Source organism: Rhipicephalus microplus, chromosome 5, assembly GCF_043290135.1.
Source record: "Rhipicephalus microplus isolate Deutch F79 chromosome 5, USDA_Rmic, whole genome shotgun sequence".
Lineage (NCBI taxonomy): Eukaryota > Metazoa > Arthropoda > Arachnida > Ixodida > Ixodidae > Rhipicephalus > Rhipicephalus microplus.
Genome location: NC_134704.1, coordinates 54,311,918 through 54,339,664, shown reverse-complemented (window position 1 = coordinate 54,339,664; position 27,747 = coordinate 54,311,918). Strand labels below are relative to the sequence as shown.

The following is a 27,747-nucleotide window of genomic DNA, read 5'->3' as shown; positions in this document are numbered from 1 at the left end:
CCACCAATGTTGCTCAAGTTTCAGCGTTCATACTTGTGCGATTGTCAATAAAAAAGCCATTATTGCCCATATCTGAGGCACCATAACAACACGCCAATATTTTGCATGTGCGTCTTTATACTCGGAGAAGGCATACGTAAGTAATTCTAAGGACCGTAACGTTTATCACGCTGCGCTGACAATGCAACGTGACGCTCAAAAAGGCAAGCGTTTCCAACGATTTACTAAGATGACACGGTGGTGGCACCTGCCCGTCGCTTTACGTCCTACACCGTATCTCCTCCAAGACCGGCGCGCACGCCTTCTTTCGTTTTCGAAGATAACTGCCAGATAGCGCTCGTGTCTAACGTGCCTCAATGCGCTCGTTCGCCTTCGCTGCACGGATCGAGACACTCTAACACAGCGCCTCCAGAAAACAACTCACCGATTTTCTCGCGCAGGACACCAAATAAACGTTTTGTTCACTCTCTCCACACGCAAGACTATCGTCTTTCGATAACATTTGCAGTGAAACATGCAGGTATGGGGCCATTTTTTTGTCTACTCGTGCCTACTGTTTGCTCTACTGGAACAGTCAATACGATTTGTGCGACACCTGGATGGCCTGTTACATCGTTCCGTGTGTTTAGAAAAAAGTTTAGTCTATCATGGGATGCAACAAACCCATGGAACGAGCGTCTGTACAACAAGCACAAGAACAAACAAATGACGAAGCACACCATACCTTACACATTTACACAAAAGTGTCCAAGTCCGTAGGGTGTCCATAGTCCATGGTACTAATAACTACATACACTACATATATACACTAATCACAATATGGACAATGGCCCCGCTGCGGTGGTCTAGTGGCTAAGGTACTCGGCTGCTGACCCGCAGGTCGCGGGATCGAATCCCGGCTGTGGTGGCTGCCTTTCCGATGGAAGCGGAAATGTTGTATGCCCGTGTGCTCAGATTTGGGTGCGCGTTAAAGAGCCCCAGGTGGTCTAAATTTCCGGAGCCCTCCACTACGGCGTCTCTCATAATCATATGATGGTTTTGGAACGTTACACCCCACATATCAACAATATGGACAATGTACATGATGATATAAGTGCAGAATTCACAAGACTTGGTGAATATGTTAGGAAATATGTACAACAGGTATCAGTATTCGTAAAAATTACATAACTTACAGCGTTAGAATGAAGTGCATATATACAAGAACTCACACACATACTGGGCATACACAAACACATAGCAATAGTAGACACATACAGATTACATGCACTAATCAGACATTGACAGGTGACCTGCCTATAAAAAACGTTCCGTGCGTTTAAGAGAATTTTATTTCTGAAAAAATCATACATACACAGAAGACATTTATGTGTTACATTGTTCGTTCTCACGACATGCTAATATATCTTAATATACATTCAAATGCACAACAGGAATTGTTTGTACCTGTAAACAGAAGTTCCGTGTGTACGTTTTAGGGGCGAAGCTTTTTAAAGCGGCATCCGTTCGTCCCTCGTAGTAGTGCGTAGCATGTCCTACGCTTTGACCTGCAAGGTGATGCTGGTGGGAGATTTCTCCTGTGCGTTATTGAACAATAAAAAATTCGCAGCGTGCGCGTTAACTGAAAGCCGAATTCTCCTGTCTCTCATTCCCAATTAGCAGCCATTGGCTTGTACATTGAGCACTATCTGACAAGAAATGGTTGCTAGGTTATACTCGCTGGGCGTAACCTCCTTGGTTTTAGAACGGTTTTGCGAGCGTTGGGCCGCAGTGCCATGAATACAGTGAACTAGTATATATCATGAACTCGAGGTGGTTAAAGGTGGGAAGTAGACACGAAGCGCAAGCCGCAAGAAAGTGTGCGCGTGCCACCTCTCGTTTAGTCCTTGGAATGTCCGCTGGATGGCGGTGCTTCTATATGGGGAATATGTGGTGAAAATATGCGAGATGGTGGTACTCGGATTGTTGACTAGATTGACGAACGGACGCACAGACAGATGCATGGACGGACGCATGGATGGCGGCATGCCATGGACGGATGGACGCATGGACGGACGGAAGCGAAAATGAATGCACGTATGGATGCTTCGCCCCACTCTCCATCATTCACCCCGTGGATATGCTGCCATTTTTTTATGTACATATATATTTATGTGGCGTGTACGAGGTGCGGACGTGTGCCGCACACGCTATCGCATTATAATGTGGAGCACTTCACGTAATGTAAACTGGGCTTTCAAAAGTGCTTTTGGGTTAATAATAATAATAATAATAATAATAATAATAATAATAATAATAATAATAATAATAATAATAATAATAATAATAATAATAATAATAATAATAATAATAATAATAATAATAATAATAATAATAATAAGGGTAGCGTTGGGAGAAAAGGAAAGTAGTGAACTGAAGGGGGACAAGATATCTGTCATTAAGCTATCATCTATGCAAGACATTACATTTAATTCTAAATAAACTTGTAAAAATAATATCCACTGGGATGGTTGCACGTAATTGGAAGTGAGCAATGGGAGGTCCGGGAAGCGTAATACGTGCGCTGGCCATTACGGGCTAAGCGTGGGAAAAGTTTTTTTTTTTTTTATGCTGGCTACTGTTCGCTGAATGTCGGTTGCTGTCGACGCATGCAACAAGTAGCCAATGCTTCGCGCACACGACACTTTAGCGTAGAGAAACTTGGTATAGTTTTTCTGGCTCTGAGCTGTTTCCTCATTCCTTGCTTTACTCTTTCATCGTTTCTGCGTATATGCTATTTTTAGCTTTCAAGAGTGGAGTTTTGCAAGTTTTTTCGTTGTGCCGGGTAGTGCGAAATAAAATTGTCATTATCATGAACCGGTACACACTCGGTGTGCTATTCCAGCAACATGTAGAATTCCGCCATATTGTCGAATTTCGTAACGGCGACATTTCAAGCCAATCAGAGACGTAGTAGCAGTCCTCTGGGCGAATCAGTCAATGGCGGAATCTGAGAACGTGGTGAAATTCGTCAGCGTCCATAATAGCCACGGAGAAAGAAAAAGAAAGGAGGTAAAATTACGTCAGGCGAGTGTTCCTGCGTCAGAATTTTACCGTACACATCGTTATCTGCAGCGATAAGCTATCTGTGTCTTGTTCACCACGCGCACGTTATTAGTATTACTTTTTTGTTGTTTCACTTATTTTCTTTTCCGGCTTCTTGCGTCACCGTGGTCTAGTGGTTACGGTTCTCAACTGCTGACGCAAAGGTTGCGATATCGAATCTCAACCGCGGTTGGCGTCTTTCGATGAAGGTGAATATACCGTGCACTGAGATTTAGGCGCGCGATGAAGAACTTCATGTGATTCAAATATCCGGAGAATATGTCTCCTATGCATATAATGGCTTTGGGACGTAAAATTACGAGAGCTAATGAAGGTTCTTTAGCATACGGAAACACGTTACGGAAAAGCGGCAACGCGGAACCGGCTGACGAGTGCGCATGCGCGAACATATTGTACGCGCATACGAGATGGAACCGTGTCGCATTTACGTAACGAGTTTCCGCAGCTTGCTAAAGAACTCTATTTATTATGAAGCTGGCGTGCAGCGAGCAAGTCCTTTTGTGTCACTCATGCTTTAACAGCTTCTTGCGCTAAATGTGAACTAACAATTCTTATCTTGCCAAGCGGTGTGGATGTAAAAGATAAGAATGCGATTTCGGTGTGGAAGAACCACGCTCAGTGATTTGCTGTCGTAAGATAGACACGACGGAATGTCAGTTATTGTCAGTATAGTGGACTTGCAGCATACCAGCTAGTACGATTGTACAGGGAATACTTTCGTATCATTCCGGGTTGTTGGTCAATGTAGCTAAGCGTTTCTCCTGAGGCGCGCTGTCTGTTATGTCCCTTTTATGTGCATCCGCCCCTTTGGTGCCGTCGGTACGTCGGCTTACAGTGCTCTCAGCACCGTTGGTCTGCAGCTTGCTGTGCAAGATTTTGCAGATAATAAGTTGGAAAAATGATACGTAGCGCCGGGCCAGCCTTCAGATTGGATCCTCTATAGGTCTTTTTCCCTTAAGAATCGGTTTAGAGCGTGGACTAGACGTTAAATAAGTAGGTGCTACGAAGAATTTGGCTAGCACTTTCAAATCATGACTGGTACATTGCCACTATCACTCAAGAGGAAGGTATATAACAGCTGCATCTTGCCGGTACTTACCTACGGAGCAGAAACCTGGAGGCTTACAAATAGAGTTCATTAAGTTGAGGACGACGCAGCGAGTGATGGAAAAGAAAATGATAGGTGTAGCCTTAACAGTCAAGAAGAAAGCAGGGTGGATCAAGGAAAAAAACGGAGTTAAGGATATCATAGTTGAAATCAAGAAGAAATGGACATGGACCGGGCACGTAGCGCGTAGGCAGGATAGCCGCTGTTCATTAAGGGTAAGTGACTGGATTCATAGAGAAGGCAAGCGGGCTAGGGGGAGACATAAAGTTAGGGGGGCAGAGTATATTGGTGAGTTTGCGGGTATAAATTGGAAGCAGCAAGCACAGGACCGGGTTAACTGGCGGAACATGGGAGAGGCCTTTGTCCTGCAGTGGACGTAGTCAGGCTGATGATGATGATGATGATGACGACGACGATGATGATGATGATGAAGATGATGATGATAATGACAAGGAATTGATGTAGCAGATTTGCCACTGGTTTTCTTATAAATTTAGTGCGAAAACAAGTCAAGTCAGCTTCTTCAGAGACGCTTGTGTCTATTTTGTTTCTATGCAATGTGCTATCTGATTTTTTTTTCTTTTGTTCTTGCGCCGCACGTATGAAAGATTCAACGTTGTAAATACGATGCACGACGATAACCTAAACAACAAATCCAATGGAACGCACTGCTATCGGCAGAGCAATGCTACGAGTACAGTTTAGATGTTCGCATACGTGCGGATACCGCACATCTTGATAGTTGCATTGCAGTAAGCAAACATTTTCGGTGGTTTTACGTCCCAATACCACTATATGATTACGAGGGGCGTCTTGGCGGAGAGCACGGGAAATTTCGACCACCTGAGACTCCTAAACGTGCGCGTAAATTTAAGCACACGGTATGCAATCATTTCCAGCTCCATTAAAAATGCGGCCGTCGCAGCCGGAATCCGATTTTGCGACCTGCGGGTCAGCAGTCGATTATACCTTAGCCACTAGACCACCTTGACGGGGCGTGCTCACGTGGGCGTATACCTTCCTCCACGCTTATGAAGCTGTGTTTCGCACCACGCACGATACTCATGAAGTACAGAACGTGGCAAACACGAAAACAATGTCATAGGACACAACAGGAATGCTCGGCACTAACGACGGCTGTGATTAGATACGAAAAAATACGCTATACTGACCCTTCGAACGTAGGCGGCAAGTCGTTGGAGGGAGTGCCGGGAACGTAGAGAAAAAGAAAAAAAAAACACGGGGTGAAGTCGCGCGTGAGGCACAAAACAAGCGTCCGTGGAAAGGAAAACATCTCGACGGCCGTCGCTGAGTGCGGGCCCCGTTTTTTTCCTGGCTCTTTGCACGGGCCTCTCCCTTCGACGGTATTTTCAGCCTGCCGGCTCTGAGATTGTTCGTTCGCTCGTTGTTGAAGGCGTTGTTTACTCGTAAGAGCGAGCGTATTACGAGGGAATGACCAGCGCATTGTCGCCGCCAGCCTTAACGCCCCGTCTGTAAAGTCTTTTCTACCCACGCTTTATTTTCGTCAGACGCGTGATGACAGGCGCGCCTGACAGAAACGAAAGCGCGAAAGCTGTTCCCCGCGTTGTTGGCCGGCTGCTGCATTGCCGATGTCGAAGCACCATTATAGAGACGCCGCTTCGGAACGCCTTTGTTTCCTACAGCTGTATAGTTATAGTTGGACTAGTTTTACGGACTATAGCTTACGGTGCCGCCATTTCGGGCTGTTATGCCTTGCCCTTAGTGTTCCTTTAACAACGTTACCAGTGTTGCCAGTTCCCCTAATATTAAGTGGATTTGGGGCTAGTTTTGTTGTTGTTGTTGTTCAGTCGTTTGTAGAATTTGTCTGTTGCTTGTCTCGTTTCTCTTTTTTTTTCCGGCGAGGGGGATGGTGGTGGGGGTCTTATTTGCATTGTTGTAGCAGTTATTATTTTAGTGATCTTCACTTTCACTAATAGCACGTTTGTCGGTGACATTGAGTAGTTGAGTGATGGAGTCAGACATACGTTGTGACTATCAACTAACATCGTTATTATGTACTGGGAAAAAGTTAAATCATCTAGATGCAGTGTACCCTGGAAACATTGTTTTATTGTAAATATGTGGTCCGTTCATCATCGCTCGTACTTTCGATATCAAACATAACTAACGTGGTTTTCTCAACGTCTTTTTATTAAGTAACATTTTTATTATAATTTAAAATATTTTCAGGCATGGTTGAGGTAATCAACTTTATTCTATTGCTTTTTTTGGGGGGGTGGAGGGGGAAATTGTTGGTACAAGCTGCACTGTTGCTTTTGGTCTTCTTTTGTGATGATTATTTGCTTATTATCTCGGTAGCATCTGTCAACCTTGAGCTAGACGAGCAGTGCCAAGGTTGAGGCATATGCATGAAAACTGTTGCACTGCTGCAATCGCCCCGCCACGTTTTTCTAGTGGCTAAGGGACTCGGTTGCTGGCCGCAGGTAGCGGGATCGAATCCCGGCTGTGGCGGCTGCATTTTTGATGGAGGCGAAAATGCTATAGGCCCGAGTCCTGAGCCCTTCAAAGAACCCCACGTGGTCGAAATTTTCGGATCCATTCACTACAGCGTCTGTCATAATCATATGGTGGTTTTGGGATGTTAAACCCCACATACCAATCAGTAAACTGGAGGAATCGACATTTTGTCACCTTGTTTAAAGTGATAGGCGTAATCTCGATGGACAAAATTAAATCATAGCATTCCAAGCATCATGGTATGCGCTGGGCTCTACATAGGGGGGGGGGGGGGGGGTATCGCACGCACCCTTTCCTATTAATTCAATATATGGGGCATGGGATTTTTACTTTCATCAGATGTACATCATGCGATGATACCGTGATTACCGCCTTCGCATCCTACGTTACAGGACACTCATATATAAGATCCTCATCCAGTGCTGCCGTTGGGTGGAATTAAAAAGGTGCGAGAACTGAAGCCAATGTAAGCAAAATAGCCATGTCATCACATAATTTGTAGGCAAACAGAAGAGCAGTGGTATTATGAGGAAAATTTTTACTATTGCTGAATAAATAAAACCACTTTGAATAAGTAAAACGAGATAGTTAAATGTTGCCAGTAGTTAGCCATTGTGCCAACTAGAAATTTTCGTCACCAGATGGGGTCCAAGAGTAGACAATTTGGCGCTTATAATAATAATAATAATAATAATAATAATAATAATAATAATAATAATAATAATAATAATAATAATAATAATAATAATAATAATAATAATAATAATAATAATAATAATAATAATGAAACTACGCTATTATTATTATTATTATTATTATTATTATTATTATTATTATTATTATTATTATTATTATTATTATTATTATTATTATTATTATTATTATTATCCGAAAAGCTGGAGTTCTTTGTCCCGAGTGCCACAAAGGTGTGTGCGAGCCTGAACTGCTGCACACAAAGTTGTCAATAACTAATTGTACCAAAATACTACAAACTAGGATTGTTAAGTAGGTTCTCGAAAAAAAAATGAATAGAGGTATTTATAATCATATATTACAAGTAATAAGCAAAAAGGATCATAAAAAGCCAGGTTCTCGTCGTCTTTGCTGGACTGACGGGATGCCAATTTTTACAAAGAAATCAGCTTTAAAGTGCAGTACCATTGGTACCTCCAATGAAGTGTAAGTGAAAGCCTGTACTTCCATGTTTGTGGCAGCTAGGGGCCAAGAGGGCCTTAGAAAAATTTCGTGAGAGAAAAAAAATTCAACGAAACGTACGTGACACCTGTAATACAAGGGTTTATGGACGTACTTAATAGTCATGTCATACGAGTGAATAGAAAACTATCTCTACAGACTATCTGTGGTAATTTGTGTGACCATCCTCTAGGTATTAGAGTGTGCCCCTATTGACTCCGCTTTAGGCGTCATGGATCGTATATATGTACATAGTGCTTCTGATTATTGTTCATTTTTATTCTAATATTTGATCTTACTTTTCTGGTTTGTTCTTAGCAATACTACTTTCTTGTCAATATAATATCCAGCTGCAATGTAACGTACTTTCTCATGTACTTTTTGTTCACTTGTAAACGAAACATACAAATCTCTATAGTCATGAACAAAACATCGCTAGAAGAAAAACATGTGTCTCGCGAGTGTTCTTTGAAAGAGAGCGCCGGCGAAAATTGAGTTCGGTAGCCGGCGAGCCCTATCGAGCGATCAAGCAGACTCTGAGCGTGCTCTTCCCCTGTGCTTGACCGCTGTGCAGAGAAGCCCTGCGGCGCAGCCGACCGCGGCGGAGCGCAGGGTCGGCGGGAGGAGGCGGCGGCGACGAAGGAGGCGGAGGAGGCCCGCGGCGCGGCGGCAGCAGGAGGAGGAGAGGAGGCCGCTGCTGCTGAGGCGGAGGAAAGGGTGCCATGGGCAACAAGCTGAGCTGCTCGTGCGCGCCGCTCGTCCGCAAGGGCTACCGCTACGAGGACACGCCCTGGCAGAACACGCGCCGCAGGGATGGACACCTGCTGCGGTGAGCGGCGCACAGAGGGCGCCCCTCTCCGAGTCTTTTCACTCTCTCCTTCCCCATAGCCTTCCTCTTCATCACTCAGTCTCCTTCAGTAGAGGAGGGGGAAGAGGAGACAACTGATCTCAAATTATGAAGCCAGTCAAGTGAACTAGAGAAAGATGCGTAATGCGACGCATTTTTATGGGAGCAGAATGTAGGGCTTCCGGAGGATTTCGTGGGAAAGCGTTGGAAACAAACAAGATAACGTTATTCAAGCCGATATTCGGAGAAATCAGTCTGCGGTGACGTAAAGCTGGAGTTCTCATCTTATTTGAGATGGAGTATGCACTCGAATGCTATCAACTTTAAATGAAAGAAAAAATTAATAGAAGGTAAATGGTTTGAAGCGACGCAGAGATGATCGCGTTGTTGGGGATTCTTTTGAGTATGGTTTGTGGGAAACCTACCGCAGTTACTCGGATTAAACTAGTGCTCGTAATGCTGGCCACTGTCGGCATATATATAATTGTTAATTTTGTATAAAGGCAAGATAACTAACAATTAGATGTTGTAGGTAACACTAGCCATCAGTGACCAACAGTGTCTAGCGTTAGTTAGAATTAACGTTACCCAAGAGTAAAATAGAGTTAGCCAGTAACAGATAGTCAACACATAGCCAACGCTAACCAGCAGTTACCCTACGTCAGCGAGTGGTAATATGACCTTCACTCCTCGCTCTCCAGTGTTTTTGTCATAATTTTTTTTCTTTGAAGCATTTTTTAATGCTCATATTTCGCTTGACCGTAACTAAATTCCTAGTTCACTAGCATAATTACCCCCAATTCCTGGCTGCGGAACTTGGTTGTTCGGTGAAAAAAAAAAAAGAAATGCTTCTTCAGCAACATGCAGTCTGACTCTCGTGGAACGCTGAGTGCCTATAATTAAGAATAAAAATATTTAATTATACAACTATGATCGGATAACAATGGTATGAAACTGCGATTTTCAGGCAAGCTGTCATTACTTACTGTGCGAGCGTTGTGGATGTCTTTCAGTATTGCCCTCACCAATTAATACCCGAATTGCTTCTATTGCTTTCGTGCCATACACAAAACGTTGTTGGGCAATCACTCATTTATGAGAGAAGCCGTATCATTTAGTCACGGATGAACGAACGGATTGAATGGGTGCCGAGTAAAAGTCGTCATATAGTGAACGATCCTTGACTCGTTTCGAATTTCTGAAGTGCTGTAAGTAGGCACCCGTGATTTAACTTTCATTGTGTAGTTCCAGGTAGAACGTATATTGGTCTGGAATAAAGTGGGGCAGTATGTTATTGGAAGGCTTGTGTTAGAAATTGGGCATTACAGAGACCGAGAAAATGGGGCATGGTCGTGCATGAGGTTTCCCTTCAGGGGGTAGGGGGCGAAGGTTCATCGCAGTCTTTCAGATGGCAAGGCAGCGTGAAAAATCTTTGCGAGCGTTCTCACTCCTGAAACACCAATTAAACGTGAAGTTAATTTTTTGTTTCCTCGAGAAGTAAAATAAGAAAAGGGAGACGGCTTGATCCTGAAGGAGTTTTGTCTTGGGTTTGTATATATGTCGTAAAGGTTGAAGAACAGAAACTAGCGGTGAGGTGAGCATTCGTTCGGGAAAAAATGGAGGCGGGGATTTCAAATCAAAACGCCCAACAGAATTTTCTTTAAAGTATTCATGTGCGTCAGGTTCGCGTACATATAGCTGTAGACAGACCAAGAAGATGTACGAAGATGTTGCCATGGCACGCTTTACTGATGTGTTGGCCCGAACTTGGCGTATTTATTTATTTATTTATTTATTTATTTATTTATTCAATACCTTACAGACCCAACAGGGCATTGTGTAAGGGGAGCATAAAGGGAATACATACATGAATTAATACACTTTCCATACCAATTAACAATAACATGAACTAAATGTCAATAATTATACAAATCCTAACAGTAATAAGAATGAGAAAATATTATTAATAATTTTAATAGGAATAGAACGGCAATGAACATCAGATGAGTATACGCGTGAGATAATGATTTAAAACAAGCTAAAAAAACAAGCACAAATTGTGAAAAGACTTTCCATTATTCAAAAGAAAACATCACTGAATAAAACAGAACAGAACTGAATGGCATGTTAGTATTCAAACCATCAAACAAAATAAGTTTAAGGTAAGAGAAAAAAAAGTGAGATACTAGTAGTGGATAAACGCGTAGGTGCCGATTTTGAGAGTATAGCTGAGTACCTTCGCAAAAGATATCAGAATCGTGGCTTCACGGCTATCAGAATCGTGCGTTCAGGCGAAAAAAAAAAAAGAAAACAGCAACGATAAAAATTGGCGGATCTCGCGTCGAGTTGGAATCGATGTTATGCGAAGCACAAATGAGAAATGTTGATATGTCCCTTCAAATTCAGCACAACGTTAGGAGGCGGAGGTAAGTGATGCCGTAAATGACTTCCGTGTCATGATTATCATGTTTGGATGTGTCGTTTACCTTCGTCATCTATTTATGTCACTTGATATCAAATTTAGTTTATGTGGAGCTAGTGAAACGGCTCCAAGCACGCTATGAGCGTGGTATGTTGTCATGTTCCTACATGACACGCGTGTCAGGATTATCATGTTTGCACCAGTCATATTTCGTCATCTATTGACGTCACGTAACACCAAATTTGGTATATTTGGAGCTGGCAAAACGGCCGAAAGCGCATCATGAAGGGCCCATTATTTATACTCTAATGTAGCGTTGACGCGCGCGCACGTTGAGCACAGTGACGCTATACGTTAGCAAAACGCGAGCACTTATAGTCTGACGCTATAGGCGCAACCAGGGTCCGTCAGCGCGGCCCGATGGCAACCGGCGTGAAATGCGACATGCTGCATTTCGTGCTGATCCGTTACCCAGACAACACTGCTTCTCCCTGTTTTCGTGACGGAGGGACGCTGGACGCGTTGAAACACGCATGCGTCGAAGCAACGCAGCGCGGCGCGAGCGTGCGAGTAAATTGCAGGACCGGCGCCTGGCGTGGCAACGCCGGCGTGACGCGACGAAATGAACGCCGGCGAGCACGCGCACCGCGTCACGTCGAATTGTATTGGCGTCTTGACTGTGGCATGTAGTCATGTCCTCACATGAACGTATCTCATGATTATCATATTTGCACCAGTCACATACTTTCGTCATCCATTGGTGGCGCGTAATACCGAGTTCGATACATGAGAAGCTAGCAAAACGGCCACGATCACATCATGAGCTAGCATGTAGTCATGTTGTTACATGCTACGCATCTCAAGTTTATCACGTTTGCACCAGTATCATACTTTCGTCATCCATTCATAATACCAAATTTGGTATAAGTGAAGCTAGCGAAACTACCGCCAGCGTATCATCAGCGTGGCATGTAGTCATACTATTACATAACACGCATCTCATGATTATCATGTTTGCATCAGTCACATACCTTCGTCATCCATTCACGTACCGTAATACCAAATTTGGTATATGTGACGCTAGCGAAACGGCCGCGAGCGCATCATGAGGGCGACATGTAGTCATGTTGTTACATGACACGCATGGCATGATTTTCATGTTAGGGTATGTCGCTTGCGTTCGCCATTGAATCATGTCATACCAAACAAGTTTTGCAACATTCCATGTGAACGAAACCACCGCAAGAGCTGCAGGACCATGAAATGTAAATCATGACATTCATGACATACATGTCATGGTAGTCGTGTTATGTCTAGTCAATTATGCTCGTCATACAGTCATGTTATGCCATACCATACGAAATTTGGTATTGATACCATTAACGAAACGGCCAGGAGAGCTAAAAGTCGTAGGCGGCTAGATAGATAGATAGATAGATAGATAGATAGATAGATAGATAGATAGATAGATAGATAGATAGATAGATAGATAGATAGATAGATAGATAGATAGATAGATAGATAGATAGATAGATAGATAGATAGATAGATAGATAGATAGATAGATACGCTCAAAGTCGCCGAAGTTCGCTAAGAGATGCTTCGCATTTAAAAGCTGTTTTACCACGGGATTTGATCCGGGGTTTGAGTCCTGTGGTTTGAGTCCTGTTATACGCGTTCGGTTGCCGTGAAAGGTACAATATTTATGTGTTGCGGGAAGTTTCAACTGCACTCCTGAGCCTCTCAGGATTATCAGACGCGGAATATAATACAGGTGCCGGAACTGCGTCGTTACCGAAGGCTGTCGCAGTAGATTGATTGATTTGTGGGGTTTAACGTCCCAAAACCACCATTTGATTATGAGAGACGCCGTAGTGGAGGGCTCCGGAAATTTTGACCACCTGGGGTTCTTTAACGTACACCCAAATCTGAGTACACGGGCCTACAACATTTCCGCCTCCACCGGAAATGCAGCCGCCGCAGCCGGGAATTGAACCCGCGACCTGCGGGTCAGCAGCCGAGTACCTTAGCCCTAGACCACCGCGGCGGGGCCTGTCGCAGTAGAGAATTCAAAGAATGGTGAGATGGCGACTTCTCGTTGGGATGCATGGAAACTAGCCAGATATTTTTTCACTTCACGTCAATCCTGCGACATCCGTATATGCGAGGTATATCCTGCTGGTGTATCCCGCCACTAAGCGCTTTTATTTTAGTTACACACCTCTATACATTAACAGGATAGGGAGGGGGGGCTGCGACAAACCATCGCCCCCCTGAAGGGAAACCATGCGCACGCTTATGCAGATGCTACAGTATCAGGTTACGTCATTTCCGTGACGTTCGTGTGAGACTAAGCAACTGTGTAGCGTGTAAATTTTGTCTTCAATATGGTTTCTGTATTCGACCGATTTGCCTCATCTAGAGCCAGTGTACGTCGACAATTCGCGTTCTCCGTTCGATTCGCAGGCTTCCTGATTGTAGTTGAATCACTTCACTGGTGAGGCACCGGCCCCGGATTTGTATATTTTGACCAGAACAAATTTTACGTTCAAGGAAGAATCTTTCGGAAAATTCCGCGTTGATTACCGGCCAAAAAACGGGTAAATGGGGCGACTTATTTTTCCATTCCACTTACAAAGCACGAACGACTATCACCGCGACATCTTCATACCTATTTTCTTCCTGAAACGCCGTTACATTTTTTTTTTCTTTCTTTTGGTTGAGGGACGGGAGACATTTATAGCGACGCCCGCTGAAAGCGTAAAGCGAGCTCGTTGGCCTGTTTCCGACGTGCCGCTTCGCAGCCGCGCCTTGCTTTGTCGACGTGGTTGGCAGCCTTGTTTGCGGGTCCCAGAGAGCTGTGTATATTGACATAAGCGACGCGGCCTCCTAAAACGCCGGCTCGTCCCGAACGAGCCCCTCTCTTGAGAGAAGGGTCCTTCGGAAGCGCCACGTTTTTTTCTTCTTTCTTCCCTGTGTTCCGGCATGTTCTTTATATCGTAGGATATCGTTCTTTTTCTTGTTTTCATTGCTAACAGCTTCTGCAAATCGAGCGTTTTTTCTTTAAATCCTATTTTCTTGCTTCACTTTGATTTGTACACTCTGCAAAAATGAATGTATTAGAGCATAGTGTACTTTCATCCTTTTATACGAGTGACGATCCTGAGCTGTCTGTGAAGGTGCGCAACCGGAGCAGAGGATGACGCTCTATGTTTAGGAAAGCATTTGATTGATCGACAGGATTTAACGCATCGTTTCGACACTTCAGAAGCTGTGGGAGACGACTGAAAGTGGTTTTGATTTACTTAGTTCCGAATTAGACCTGAACGAATTAGAATGTAGTAGTACTTGCCGTTTCGCAGTTGCTGCATCTTTAATACAGATACTAAACTTAGCCGTCCCATCTGTAAACACACAAAAACACACAGGCAGGATTGGCGCTCATCCTTGGTATGTCTTGGTGTGTGGTCTTGTTTTGAGCACTTAAGCTTATTATTGTACAAAAAATTTAGAGCATCATGCATCCTGCTATGGAAAAGCTGTGTACACCTGTTCCGATTGTGTTAGCTACACACATCGCCGGTTCATGTCCCCATTTGTACACGCCGCAAGAGATTGACGCGTTAGGTGTCTAACACTCAAGTGATGGGCGCATATAGCGATCTGTGTTATCTGTTACCGCCCCGCAGCACGAACACACCAGAAGCCAAGGCAGCAGCGGTGCGGCGTCGCAACGTAACAGCTGCAGCGCGGACTCGCCGCCAACTCGTTGCGGTGAGAGCCCGGGAGCGCAAAACGAAAATGGCTTGCCGTCAGCAAACCTGGACTAGAAGTGAAGCGGACGCGACGTCAAGCGAACTTGTCACGTCTTTACACGATGGTAGAGGAACGTGTGCGGAGGATTCGTGGGTTACCCGTTCATCTCCGAGCAAGCTCCTCTAACATTAATCGCTTTGTAGAAATGGCGGTGACTTTCTTTAACACGACGGTGCTTCATGTCAGGGTCCATGACGGCTCCGCTGACGTATTTTACTCACGCATATGACGTTGTAAAATATATATATTCTAAAATATTGCAAAGAAAAAAACGAAAAGACTGTCGCTCGATGTCGGAGGAGGAACGCCACGATTCGCAGTGCGCGGCGCTAACCACTATGCCACGGAGAGTATGTTGTCGAGGATGACATAAAGGCAAGTCATATGCACCATGCACTGCTTGGCGGTCCTCAGAGCTCTGAAACTGGCGAAGTTTCGTTATCTGTAGCGAGATGGCGCGACGGGCTCGCATTGGGTGCGCTCTAAAGTTAAGTCGCCTCCATGGAGCGTTGTCTCTGCTGCGCGCGTGCTTATCAGCAACGCCGACTAAATTTCAAGGCCGAAAGGCTGCCGCAGTGACGTCAGAGGGTAGGGGCCCAGTTACGCCGCGAACTCGGCGGAAAGCCTGTGTTTCGTTCACGTTTTAGGAGAACCGACGCTGCCGCTCTCGCAGAGTCTGCGGCTTGATTGGGTCGAATAAAAGATGTGGAAAAAAAAAAAAAAAGCCTTACTGAGCATGCTCAGTTGGGGCCCCCAAGCTCTGACGTCACTGCGGCAGCCTTTCGGCTTTGAAATTTAGCCGGCGTTGTTATCAGACTCGTCATTAGGGAGAGGACAAAGGTCGCTGCTTTGTGCTGCATTTATGGAAAGAGCATGCTGCTGACACACGACGAAGTAAGAATTGCCACAGTCGTTCGCGCTTGATCTGTGCACACCTGTACGCTCGTTTCACGCTTCTTTATCTTTGAACGGCGTGCATTGTCGAGCTATGACAGTTGTTATTGAGCGTACGTCCTGTGTATGCTAATTTCGCGCGTGATTTCTGCTTGAGGTGTGCGCTGCGAGTTTCTAGCTGCTTGCTGTTCTTCACGTGACCTTTCAATTCGTTTCTGTTGCTGAAACAACGCGCAATAAACGCCCAACTACCCCTGCGAAGACGCGAAACTAAGACACGTTTCACTTTCATGTTATACCGATTCCTATAGATAGGGGGATATGTCACGTTTTTTTCTTTGTAAATTTAAACTTGGGTAACCCAACGACGATGGTCATCTTTGGGTCATCTATAGAGACGCCGCGACGCGGCCGTCAGACTTATGCCTAGTTCACACTGAAACATCCGCTTTCTACAGCGACCGAAATTCCCCTGCCGCCGAAACGCAGCGTCGTTCGCACTGGACGCGCCCCGCGCCCCGCGCCGCCGAGTATGCCATCTACTACGGGGCGAACACGGGATGGATTCGCTGTCACCCGGTTGTTGTCGCGGCTCGCAAACGCTACTAGGCAATCCGGTGGTGCTCGACAATTCTCGTACGCAAGAAGCAAGAAAAGACAGTACTGCTTACTTTTCTGGCAAGTGGCTGTCTTGTAATGCACGAAGAGCAGAAAAACCACCGACGCCAGCGGCGTTGGTGGGTTCGTTTTGCTCTGCAAGACCGCAACAAGCTCGGTCACGCCAACAGCAAGCTCGGTCTCCTCTTTCACGAAATACGGAGGCGAAGTAGGCACACAGTAGGTTAAACTTCCGTTGGTTTCAACATTCAGTTACGTGCACTGCGGCATAACAAGTGAGTAGGGCTTGGCCGCCATTTTTCAAAATTTCTTGACTAGCGCTCCTATTGGTCCGCGGTGACTGATTCCGCGGCAGACGCCGCAAAAATCGGTCCGAGAGCGATCGGCGTAGAGAGGGCCCTTTCGGCGGATCTCGCCGCCGCCGAACCGGATTCGGAGCACTTTCGGCGGCCGGAATGCTCAGTGTGAACGCGGCCTTAGGCTGCCCGTCCCAACGCCGGAAGAGTCCACTCCGCGCTATAGTAGCGTCTCTCAGAATCATCAATAAACTGATAGGAATAACCGACCAACCAATACAAAATATATTTGACGTCCCACCTTTTCCCACGCTTTAGGACTTGATGTAATTTTTCTATAGATACTTCAGTACCATGCCACCGAGCGTATGTGTCGTATGCTGTTTACGTTATTGGGTTAACGTTTTAGTTGCGGAACGCTTTAGGGGGCCAAACTTCCATATGCATGACGTCGTCGCTTGATGTGACGCAGGCGAAAAACACATACAGCGTAGCCATCTGTAACATATCGAGCACTAACTCGGGGCAAAGTGAAGCATTTGTTCTCTTGCTCTTCGTTCGCCTATATGATGATATTAAGTGCGCACATCAACACTATGGCTAGGGAAACAAGACAACAAAAGCCACGTATAAAAAATAGAAACACGAAGAAATCGAGAAATGGAAAGCGAGAGAGAAAGAAAGCAAGAAGTAAGAAAAAAGAAAAAAAAAGAGTGAAAGCACGGGAAAAAAATTCAAAAGAGAGCAGGAAGGAAGAAAGGGGAGAAAAGCAGAAAACTGAAGACAAACGAAGAAGGCTGCCCAGCTCCTTGTTTTCTTTACGCATGACAACACTGATGTGAATCTGTGTTAATTTTTTAGTGATAGTTCGACGTATCGATTGGCACAGCTTGTTCTCAGCATCATTTGAGCTTTCACTGTTTACTTACACTTACTTTCGGCACTCGGCTAAATGTTAAGAAAAAAAATTTTCTATTATTTTTTTTCATACAGGAGGTCAAACTAAGCGTTGTATAGATGTGTGGCGTCAGCTTGTAAGGAAGAGTGAAGAAACAAGCTTGAAGCTTTAAAAACGAAATCACCAAGAAAAGCGTGGCCGTTCACAGGACGGAATAATTAGCAAACAGTGCTCACAGCCACGCAGCCCTCTACATCCCATACTACGGCGTAGATCGAACGGTTTCCATAAAAGCGCAAGTGCTGGCAAGCGATCGATGTATCGTCAGAGTGAATGACGGTGATGTAGCATCAATAAAGTGAGAGCGTAAAATAAAGGTAGAGACATGCTAAGACGTGAGTTTCGGAGGCTGTATCGTGATGGGCCCGACCGGTGGAGCTGGGACGTGAGCGATTGGGATCGATTTGTATTGGCTCCGACTTCCCAAGAACATGGAAACGCCTATGCGTAAGTCGAGGATGAAGGTGATGGAGAGACTTACAACGTCGGTGAATACGTAAACATTGAAGGTGATCTATCTATCTATCTATCTATCTATCTATCTATCTATCTATCTATCTATCTATCTATCTATCTATCTATCTATCTATCTATCTATCTATCTATCTATCTATCTATCTGTCTGTCTGTCTGTCTGTCTGTCTGTCTGTCTGTCTGTCTGTCTGTCTGTCTGTCTGTCTGTCTGTCTGTCTGTCTGTCTGTCTGTCTGTCTATCTATCTATCTATCTATCTATCTATCTATCTATCTATCTATCTATCTATCTATCTATCTATCTATCTATCTATCTATCTATCTATCTATCTATCTATCTATCTATCTATCTATCTATCTATCTATCTATCTATCTATCTATCTATCTATCTATCTATCTATCTATCTATCTATCTATCTATCTATCTATCTATCTATCTATCTATCTATCTATCTATCTATCTATCTATCTATCTATCTGTCTGTCTGTCTGTCTGTCTGTCTGTCTGTCTGTCTGTCTGTCTGTCTGTCTGTCTGTCTGTCTGTCTGTCTGTCTGTCTGTCTGTCTGTCTGTCTGTCTGTCTGTCTGTCTGTCTGTCTGTCTGTCTGTCTGTCTGTCTATCTATCTATCTATCTATCTATCTATCTATCTATCTATCTATCTATCTATCTATCTATCTATCTATCTGTCTATCTATCTATCTATCTATCTATCTATCTATCTATCTATCTATCTATCTATCTATCTATCTATCTATCTATCTATCTATCTATCTATCTATCTATCTATCTATCTATCTATCTATCTATCTATCTATCTGTCTGTCTGTCTGTCTGTCTGTCTGTCTGTCTGTCTGTCTGTCTGTCTGTCTGTCTGTCTGTCTGTCTGTCTGTCTGTCTGTCTGTCTGTCTAATCCTAATTAATTTAGTTAAATTTCCGGGAACATAATGTTAAGATACGTACAGTGTTGGGAACTTCATAAGAGATGTGCATCTTAAGAAAAAAAAAACGTTCTGTAACAACTGTCTATGTAGTTCTGTCTACACTATCGATGTAGTTCTGTTGCGACTTATACACTTCAAGGCAATATCATGCTGCACATTAAAGTTGGTTGGAACAGCAGGCGCGCACAGTGGTTCCCTTTGGGAGAGAGGTGAAGGCTGCAGCTGTGCTTCTCTCCCTACCTACTAAGTCAATGTATGGGGTTTACTTTGCACAAAGCACATGTTTTTTTCTTATGAAAAAAAAAACAACTCTGCGGGATATCATGGTGCAATGGCACAACGATAGAATACAAGGAACGAAACAGTTCCGTTGAAAAAAGGAAGTTTTATTGTACACTTCTACATACAGAAACGAAACATCGAAAATAAGTAAAGACAGTGTCTTACCAAGCTGCTTACACGTTAGCAACGATATCCAATTTATCTTTGTGTATCCAAATGTTGCAAGTTAAAGGAAACTTAGAATGGATCGAGTTAATCACATTTGAGAGAATACCGCGTATGCATGCGTAATAGAGTGGGCTCATGGCTGTGTTTGGAAAACGTGGGTAACGATTTTAAAACTGGGTACTGCACCATGGAAGAGATTAAAGCCGTCCTGTGGGCCTCAGTATCCGCTGTGTGTTTAAGAAATGTTGGTAATGAATTAGAGTACTTGGTACTCTACTATCGGAGAGCATAGTGCCGTCCCTAAACATGGGGGGGGGGGGGGGGGTTTAGAGAAAGTGGGTAACGATTTAAAGTACTTGGCATGGCGCCTAGAAATGTACCATACACTTCTAATGGCCATCGCTTGCACCGATTTTTTCCGTGCCCAGTCATGATGAAGACCCACAATCTTGTAGCTGGTTTAATTGCGGAAACTTAATCTTCCTGGTAAATTTCCTTATGTATTCTGACATCTCTTCTAGCCAAACTTTATAATACTAACAGTAACGACGAACCTTTAAGTTATATTTTGCGGAGTGCTTACAATAGCCGACAAACAGTACGTATGATTGGAGCGGAAAACACCCAGTGCGAGTGTTTTTCACAGGAGAAGGGCAGGAGCGGCGGCAAGTGAACCCGTGGCCAGCGGTTCAGAGCAGCGCGCCCTGAATGTGGATAACCCCGAAACGCGATACACGCACGAAAAATTTCCGCATATCCACGAAGTGAACGATGATGAAGGAGCTTGCTCTAGAGGTTGAATCCGGCCAACCATGAATCCTCTGTAATATGCTCAATTACCATCATATAAAGACGTGGTACGAGAGTTGTGGTGTGATTGTATGTACGCGTTATACACACAATGTTTATTATTTGCATATCAATGTACTATATATAGATATATACATACTGATGCAGTATATACATTTTGTTCTAGAGCTTATTTACGGATCACATAAGCCCGGAGAAACGTTTTGCGTTTGTGATCCGTAATGTACAAAGCCAGGGAGGGTCTTGAATTATAGAATGTAGTGGGAAGTTCGAGAAGGGTCCTGACGGTAAGCCTGCGCTGCATCCACGTTTTGCGTTTGTGATCCGTAATGTACAAAGCCAGAGAGGGTCTTGAATTATAGAATGTAGTGGGAAGTTCGAGAAGGGTCCTGACGGTCAGCCTGCGCTGCATCCGCATTGCGAGCCTTCCGCGCTGTCACCTTGGCTTCTGCGGTGTTCATAGTGGGTAGCGGTATCGACGCGCACCGAGTGATGTCTTGCGAAAGAGAAATTAAGCGCACCGAGATAGGCGCGGTCACCTAGCGGTTTCCTACCAAACTAGAGCACGCGCCAAGAGTGGAGCGAGCGTCGCCTGAGCGGCGGCGCGCCATCACGTGAGCGCCCTCGAAACGAAGAGCACAGCTGCGCCTCTAGCGGGAACAATGAGCACCAGCTTACACACCAGCGCCGTGACGAGAGGCAATCCTCTGTAGGCAACCCTCAGACACCCAACCCTCAGCAAAAGGAGCAAGCTCCCGAAATTACCCACCTGAAACACGTAAATGGTACTTGACGTCACGGAAATGAGCCGCTGTGATTGGATATGGCATGCATGCAAATTTTCTCTGGGTGTTACATCAATGGCTGTGGGCGGAACACACATTTATTCTTAGTTTGTAACTGACTCTCTTGTGCATTACTTTATACAACCGGGGACCACGTTTGGTGCGACACTTGTGACAGACACGCGCACAATCCCGAGTGGACATCGTTGTTTCTCCCAATCTGCACATCACGGGGCTTTGAATCCGCCAATGGACGACTACGCGACTATGACATGAGTTAACGTCATCTTGTGACGGCATACGATGACATAATATTGTTACGAGTATATTTGTTGTATTTGAAGTTATTTATAACGGTTATGAGGTGTATAGCGTAGATGCGATATGACTGTGTGACACCATAAACTGAATACCGAGAAACCTCAACTTCTTCGATCAAACATTCATCCACAATGGCTAAACACGAGTGGCAAATCGCCACGTTACAACGTGACATCATTAATAACGTAGGTCCCGTTTTTTTTTTTTTACGAATTCATTTACCTGACGTATTTTGCCCAAGAGACGACGCAACGAGACAGCGCTTTCGCCTTAAGGGAATGAAGATCGGCTGAATGAAGCTTGCTACAATATTGCGTCAAACTTACTTATTACCTTACTTCAGTGACATCGCCAGGACACTCAGTTGTCTACAGCGTAACTGTGCTTTGGTTTACCACCTCAGATATATTTGTACCATTCATGATCCATTTATTAAAACCATTCATTGTCCTCAGTACCCGAGGACAATACGTTTTGCAGTTAGTGAGAATGGGTCATTGTGTACAAAGAGGACACCTGAGGAACTTGCAACTTCGCGCTCGGAATGTAAGCTCTCCTTGAAGCGCACGACTGCAAGGCACGGCTGAGTTGTTTCCTTAGCGGCGTCGCCTATTCGCTGGATATGCTTTCTCGCGAAGGTCTGTTGGTTGTTCGTGCCCCCTTTAAAAGAGGTAAATGACTTGAAGCTTGTGCTGTGCGATGTCGATACACGTTGAGAAACACCAGACGTTCGCCACTTCAAGAGCCGTCTATACTATATGGCTTGCGTCTCAATGGTGTCGTGGTCTTAGAGCGTTGAACGCCAGATTGTACTGCCATCATTCTTCAGTCGAAAGCCTAAAAGCCTGGGACGGACTCGTGAAACACGAAAAGGGACCCTCGGCAAGGGCTCCCGCACGAGTGATGCGAAATAAATATTATAACCTGATGATGTAACGCTATGGCGTCACCATGACAACATCGCATTATATACTGTCTCTTCGTCATACCTGGGCCGATCTACGAGGCACGTGAGATGCAGGAAAGTTGCAATGCCTTCGATCTTGGAGGATGTGCATAACTACGCTGTGTGCAAAATGTTTTAATGGCTGGGGAGATCGATACAATCGACTGAGAGGATGACGAATTTCACTTGGAGCAATATTAGGCGAATGCGCAAGTGAGCCTGCGAGTTTAATAATGATAATAATAATAATAATAATAATAATAATAATAATAATAATAATAATAATAATAATAATAATAATAATAATAATAATAATAATAATAATAATAATAATAATAATAATAATAATAATAATATCAGTAGTAGTAGTTGTAGTAGCAGCAGCAAACAGCAGCAGCTGTTGTTGCTGTTGTTGTCTGTCTGTCTGTCTGTCACATAACTCTTGTAATCTATCTCTGCTCTTGTGCGAAATATTTTGCGGTGCGCTTATGTATCCACGCCCGCTTGAATCGCTATGTTGTCGCGAACTAAAAATATAGGATGAGCAACGTTCCGGCAAGCGCGTGTTATAAATATCACCGAACGCACACTTTTATCAACTACACGACCATCGTCGTGCGAGAGACTTTCATCGGCCCCGCCAAAAGAGAACGAAAAAATTCCCGCCTTGATGCTCGGCTCCTTCACTCACGCGATAAGGTGTAAGGTCCGAGCCTCTTAGCCGGGGCCTTGCTCATTGTCTCGGAAGTGACCACCGCACCATTGGGCTCCTCCCCCCTTTCGACCACGTCGCTTCGAACTCGTCGGGCCTTCCAGTGACGAGCTAGGCGAGGTCCTTTTGCCCGTTAGGTGGTGGTGGTGGTGGCAGAATCAGTGTTTTCTCCCTTCTAGTTGAGGGGAGCACGGCGAGTCATTAGGGCCGCCCCGGAGTCGCACAGCCGCGCAAAGCCAAAACGAGCCCGCGTGAACCAGATAACACGACTAGACGAAGTCGAATCTCTCTCTTTCTCCCTCTTTCTCCATCTTTTTTTTTTCACCTACCGGGAGTAACAACAAAAATGGCAGAAAGCGAAGCGCTTGAACATGAGAGAAGCAATAGACAAGTAATTATTGACGGAATACGTAAAAAAAAATGGCAGTGGCTTAGCTCAACTATGCCAGGATATACGTAGCGTTAGCAAAGGTTCAGCTGATTATTCTTAGCTTTTCAGATATCATGCTTACAGCTGTTCTAATGACACACACGGTATACGTATTATGTGGCACATATATATTTATTTTGCCGGGCAACTACTTCGGGACCCGATGAGTTAAGCTTCTCCGCTCTACTGCACCGTTGAGCAGCATTTGCACTCTCCTTCTCCATGGCTATACCACATGCAGTGGCAAACGCCAGTCAGAGGCGCTATCAAGCGGCTCCAGCGCAGTGTCAGATGGCGACTGCACAGGGAAGGCGCGCGCGTCGGCGTCCATACGTCTACCAAGGCTATGACGGCACTCCTCTGGAAAGCGCACACCGGCGGCGGCGAGTCGCGCGCGGCCGCGGCCGAGTGCGAGGGAGGTGCCGGCTCCGGGGCGTGACACCACTGATCGCCTGCGCAGCGCATCGAATTGCGCGCGGCGGCGGAGTATCATTGCGCATGCGCAGACCAGTGCCACGCGAAATTGGCCCAGCGAGGCCAGTGTAGCTAACGCTACAAAAGCCTGTGAAAAGTGCACAAGGCAACGGCAGCAGCGCAGTCGAAGTAAAGCCCTAACCACAAGTACGCGTATAAGAACGCGTAAGCGCGGGACGTGAAGCGCCGTCTCCCTCCATGCATACGTTGGGTTAGGATTTAGCATTATCATCCGCCACGGTGGATTGTTGGTCACGGTGATCTGGCTGCTGACCGGAATATCGGGGGTTCGATCTCGGCCGTGGCAGTCACATTTCGGGGGTGGCCAGAACGCGTGAGCCCCATGTACTGGGTGATATCGGCGCACGTTGAAAAACACCATATAGTCGAAATGCTCGGGACCTTCTATAATACGGCGCACCCCTAATCATATCGTAGTTTTGGGACGTAAAACCCGGAATATTATTAGCATTCTCAGCTATCAGGCTCCCTCAGACGTCACTCTCCCACGTGATACTGCGAGAAAAAAAAACAGAGCGTGAGGGATGACTTTTGTTTTCTTTTATGAAGTGTAATTAAGGAGTGACTGGTGTCAATGCGTTGCACTGGATACTAATCTTCTCATACATAAGAGTTGCAGTTGTAAAATATAGAACAAGAGACAGAAATAAATGAAAGTAAGAGACAGGGAGGTTAATCTAGAAGAACTGGTTTGCTACCTTGTACAGGGGTGGGGAAATTGGTCGGAAAGAGGATAGAGATAGAGAGATATAAAATAAATCAGAAAAAATTCACATGCGCACACATTCAGGGAGTTCCGATCACAGTCGTTTGGACAGGTCGGTTGAAAGCAAGAAGCGCAGGAGCGCCTTCACAGCCTTCTTCTGCGACGTAAAGTCCTGTCGGTGGCGCAGAATTCTTTCTTCCGAAAGAGTCTGGTTGCCCAGTTCATCTAGTGCATTGCAGAGTGTCTGTCTCTGTGAGAAGTATTGTAGGCATCCACACAGAATGCGCCAAGTTGTTTCGACACTGCCGCAATGGTCTCATGCAGCAGTGTCGGCTATTCCTATGCGGAACGCGTACGCATTGGTAAATGTGACGGCCAACCATAATTTGCACAGCATAGTAGCGTCAAAATATAGCACAAGCTCATAACTACAAAAGGGACATAAAAGAGCTCTTAACTACAAAAGGCACATGAAAGCACCGATTCCCACTTATTAAATACAAAAGTCCACCCGACACAAAAGTTTACAGAACACATACATTCGTAAAGACGAAATGTCCGTGCATCACATGAATGTTTTATTACGAACTCTGCTTGCCAAGGTTGTCCGCGTGACGTGACGCCGTCTCGTATCGCTTTGACTATCGTTCATTTTCACCTCCATTGCATATATCCCTCCTTTTGCCTTCGCCCTCGCTACACCCCTTGCACTGACTGATTTGCTAGAAGGAACGACGAGACAACGTGGCTGATGTATATATATATATATATATATATATATATATATATATATATATATATATATATATATATATATATATATATATATATATATATATATATATATATATATATATATATATATATATATATATATAAATGAAGATTGTGCTCGAAGTTATATGGGTATATGCAGGCTTCTAGTCGCATTATGGTGCCGAAAGGGATACTGAACAAAAATTGGAAAAAAAAAACAGATGGAACTTCGAAATTCTACTCGATGTGACTGTTAGGATAAACAGGGTTAATTTCCCGTATTTTTGAACAGGTGGTGGTATTTTCATTGATTGTCAGCGCATGGCGGCTGCTCGTGAATGCGAGCCGTGACATTACAATCGCTGAGGCGCGTGCAGAGTAGGTGTTTCTGTCCTCCACTTCCTTTTCTGGAGCTCTCCTTTTATCCCACTCTCCCCCTTTTCCAAAAGGGCTGACGCTTTGCCACAGCCAGGAGCATTGTTCGCTACCGGTGCTGTTCATGCTGGTTCAGGGAGCCTATAGGTGGGAGATGAAGTCGTGTTCGAGAGACGCGGGCGACGGCCGGCGTTGTTGGTTTGGCCGCTTCGGTTGTTTGTGACGTCACCGAACGCCACTTCGTCTAGTTCACGGCGTGACAGCTAAACGCGGCAGTTTGTGCAAAACACATTAAATTCACCATGTTCCCGTAGTTTCCCCTTGGAATGAAGGGTGTCTCTCTCGATTTCAGGACCCAATCTTTCGATTTGGTTGAAAATCTTGGCGGCAAAAATTTTGTTCAGTATTCCTTTGAACGAGCACTGACGCGAATTTTCACCATTTTCGCTTTGTTGCTCTAAATAAGAACACGGATGTCGAGAACCCCCAAAAGGAGTGTCGTGCTTGGGAGAGACACTTTCACTACCGCTACCTTAGAACAGCAATTTTCGGTGTTGACGGGGCGGTTGAGCAGTGACGTGTCAATCCAAGGCTGACGTCACGGGAGCACTGTAACCCGCCACATATTTGTTATAGTAGTAGCGCTTTCATCGCACGTGATTCGTGTAACCAACAACGAGTGAATCGTCCAGAAACCCTCACAGCGGTTTCTCTGATTCAGGCTGCACGCAGAAAGCAGATTTTGCAAAACCACTCCACTGTGTTGACTGATCGTGATGATGACCATTGCGGTGGAGCTGCTTTGAAAATGCCGGGTGACCAAAACTTTAATGTCAATGTAAAATATTTTATACGTGTTGTCTAGCTACGGTGTGTGAAAAGAGTTGAGAGTGCACACAATAGAAATTAAAGCGTGTTCGAATCCCGGCTGCGGCGGCTGCATTTCCGATGGAGGCGGAAATGTTGTAGGCCCGTGTGCTCAGATTTGGGTGCACGTTAAAAAACCCCAGGTGGTAAAAATTTTCGGAGCCCTCCACTACGGCGTCTCTCATAATCATATGGTGGTTTTGGGACGTTAAACCCCACATATCTATATATATATATATATATATATATATATATATATATATATATATATATATATATATATATATATATATATATATATATATATATATATATATATATATATATATATATATAAATTAAAGAAAAAAAACCCTCGTAGTGTGCCTTGAAATAGTGTCAGTGCTCTTTTTAGTGAACGACCGCATTGATACGGGCTTCTTTTTAAGCAATATTATCTATAGTCGCGAGTACAACATTGGAAAGGAGTGGCATTTTCCCCTCAAAGGCGGATGCACACGAGCCTCTACCAATGGGCGCGCACTTCAGGTGACGTCATGAGCCGGACGGCCGGTGACCCTGCCGACGGAGAACATGCTGCCTTCGTTGTTTCCAGCTCACCGCACAAACGACCAATCGTTGACAGCAGTGTGATAAGATAGCTGAGCGTCTAGCTGCCTGTATGAGCATTTTGACTGGCCAACGATAATGGGGGAACAATGGAACTTCAATTCAGATATTCATTTAAATGTGTTCCTATGCCACTTCTCAAATCGAGTGTGATGTGTGTGGGCATGTGAGATCCGGCATGTGCGTTTTAGAAGCAGTCACAATTTTTTTGAGCGGGACTATTTCTTTAGTCGCGGAGCGAATTGGCTGCTGCGCTTCGGTCGTCTGGGCGGGGCCTCTCCTGTCTTCAAAAGTTGTACCCGACTACAGTT

The 27,747-nt window shown here is 44.8% G+C and overlaps 1 protein-coding gene across 4 annotated transcripts in view; it reads left to right on the top strand.

Moving 5' to 3' along the window:
* Positions 1-27,747, top strand: part of sif (guanine nucleotide exchange factor still life) — a 273,472-nt gene that overhangs the window by 49,454 nt on the left and 196,271 nt on the right. For all 4 annotated transcript variants that reach the window (XM_075895490.1, XM_075895489.1, XM_075895491.1 and 1 more), the window contains exon 2: positions 8,481-8,735. In XM_075895490.1, the coding sequence (XP_075751605.1) occupies positions 8,629-8,735 (107 nt within the window). In that variant the 5' untranslated portion in view covers positions 8,481-8,628. The remainder of the gene's footprint in view (positions 1-8,480; positions 8,736-27,747) is intronic.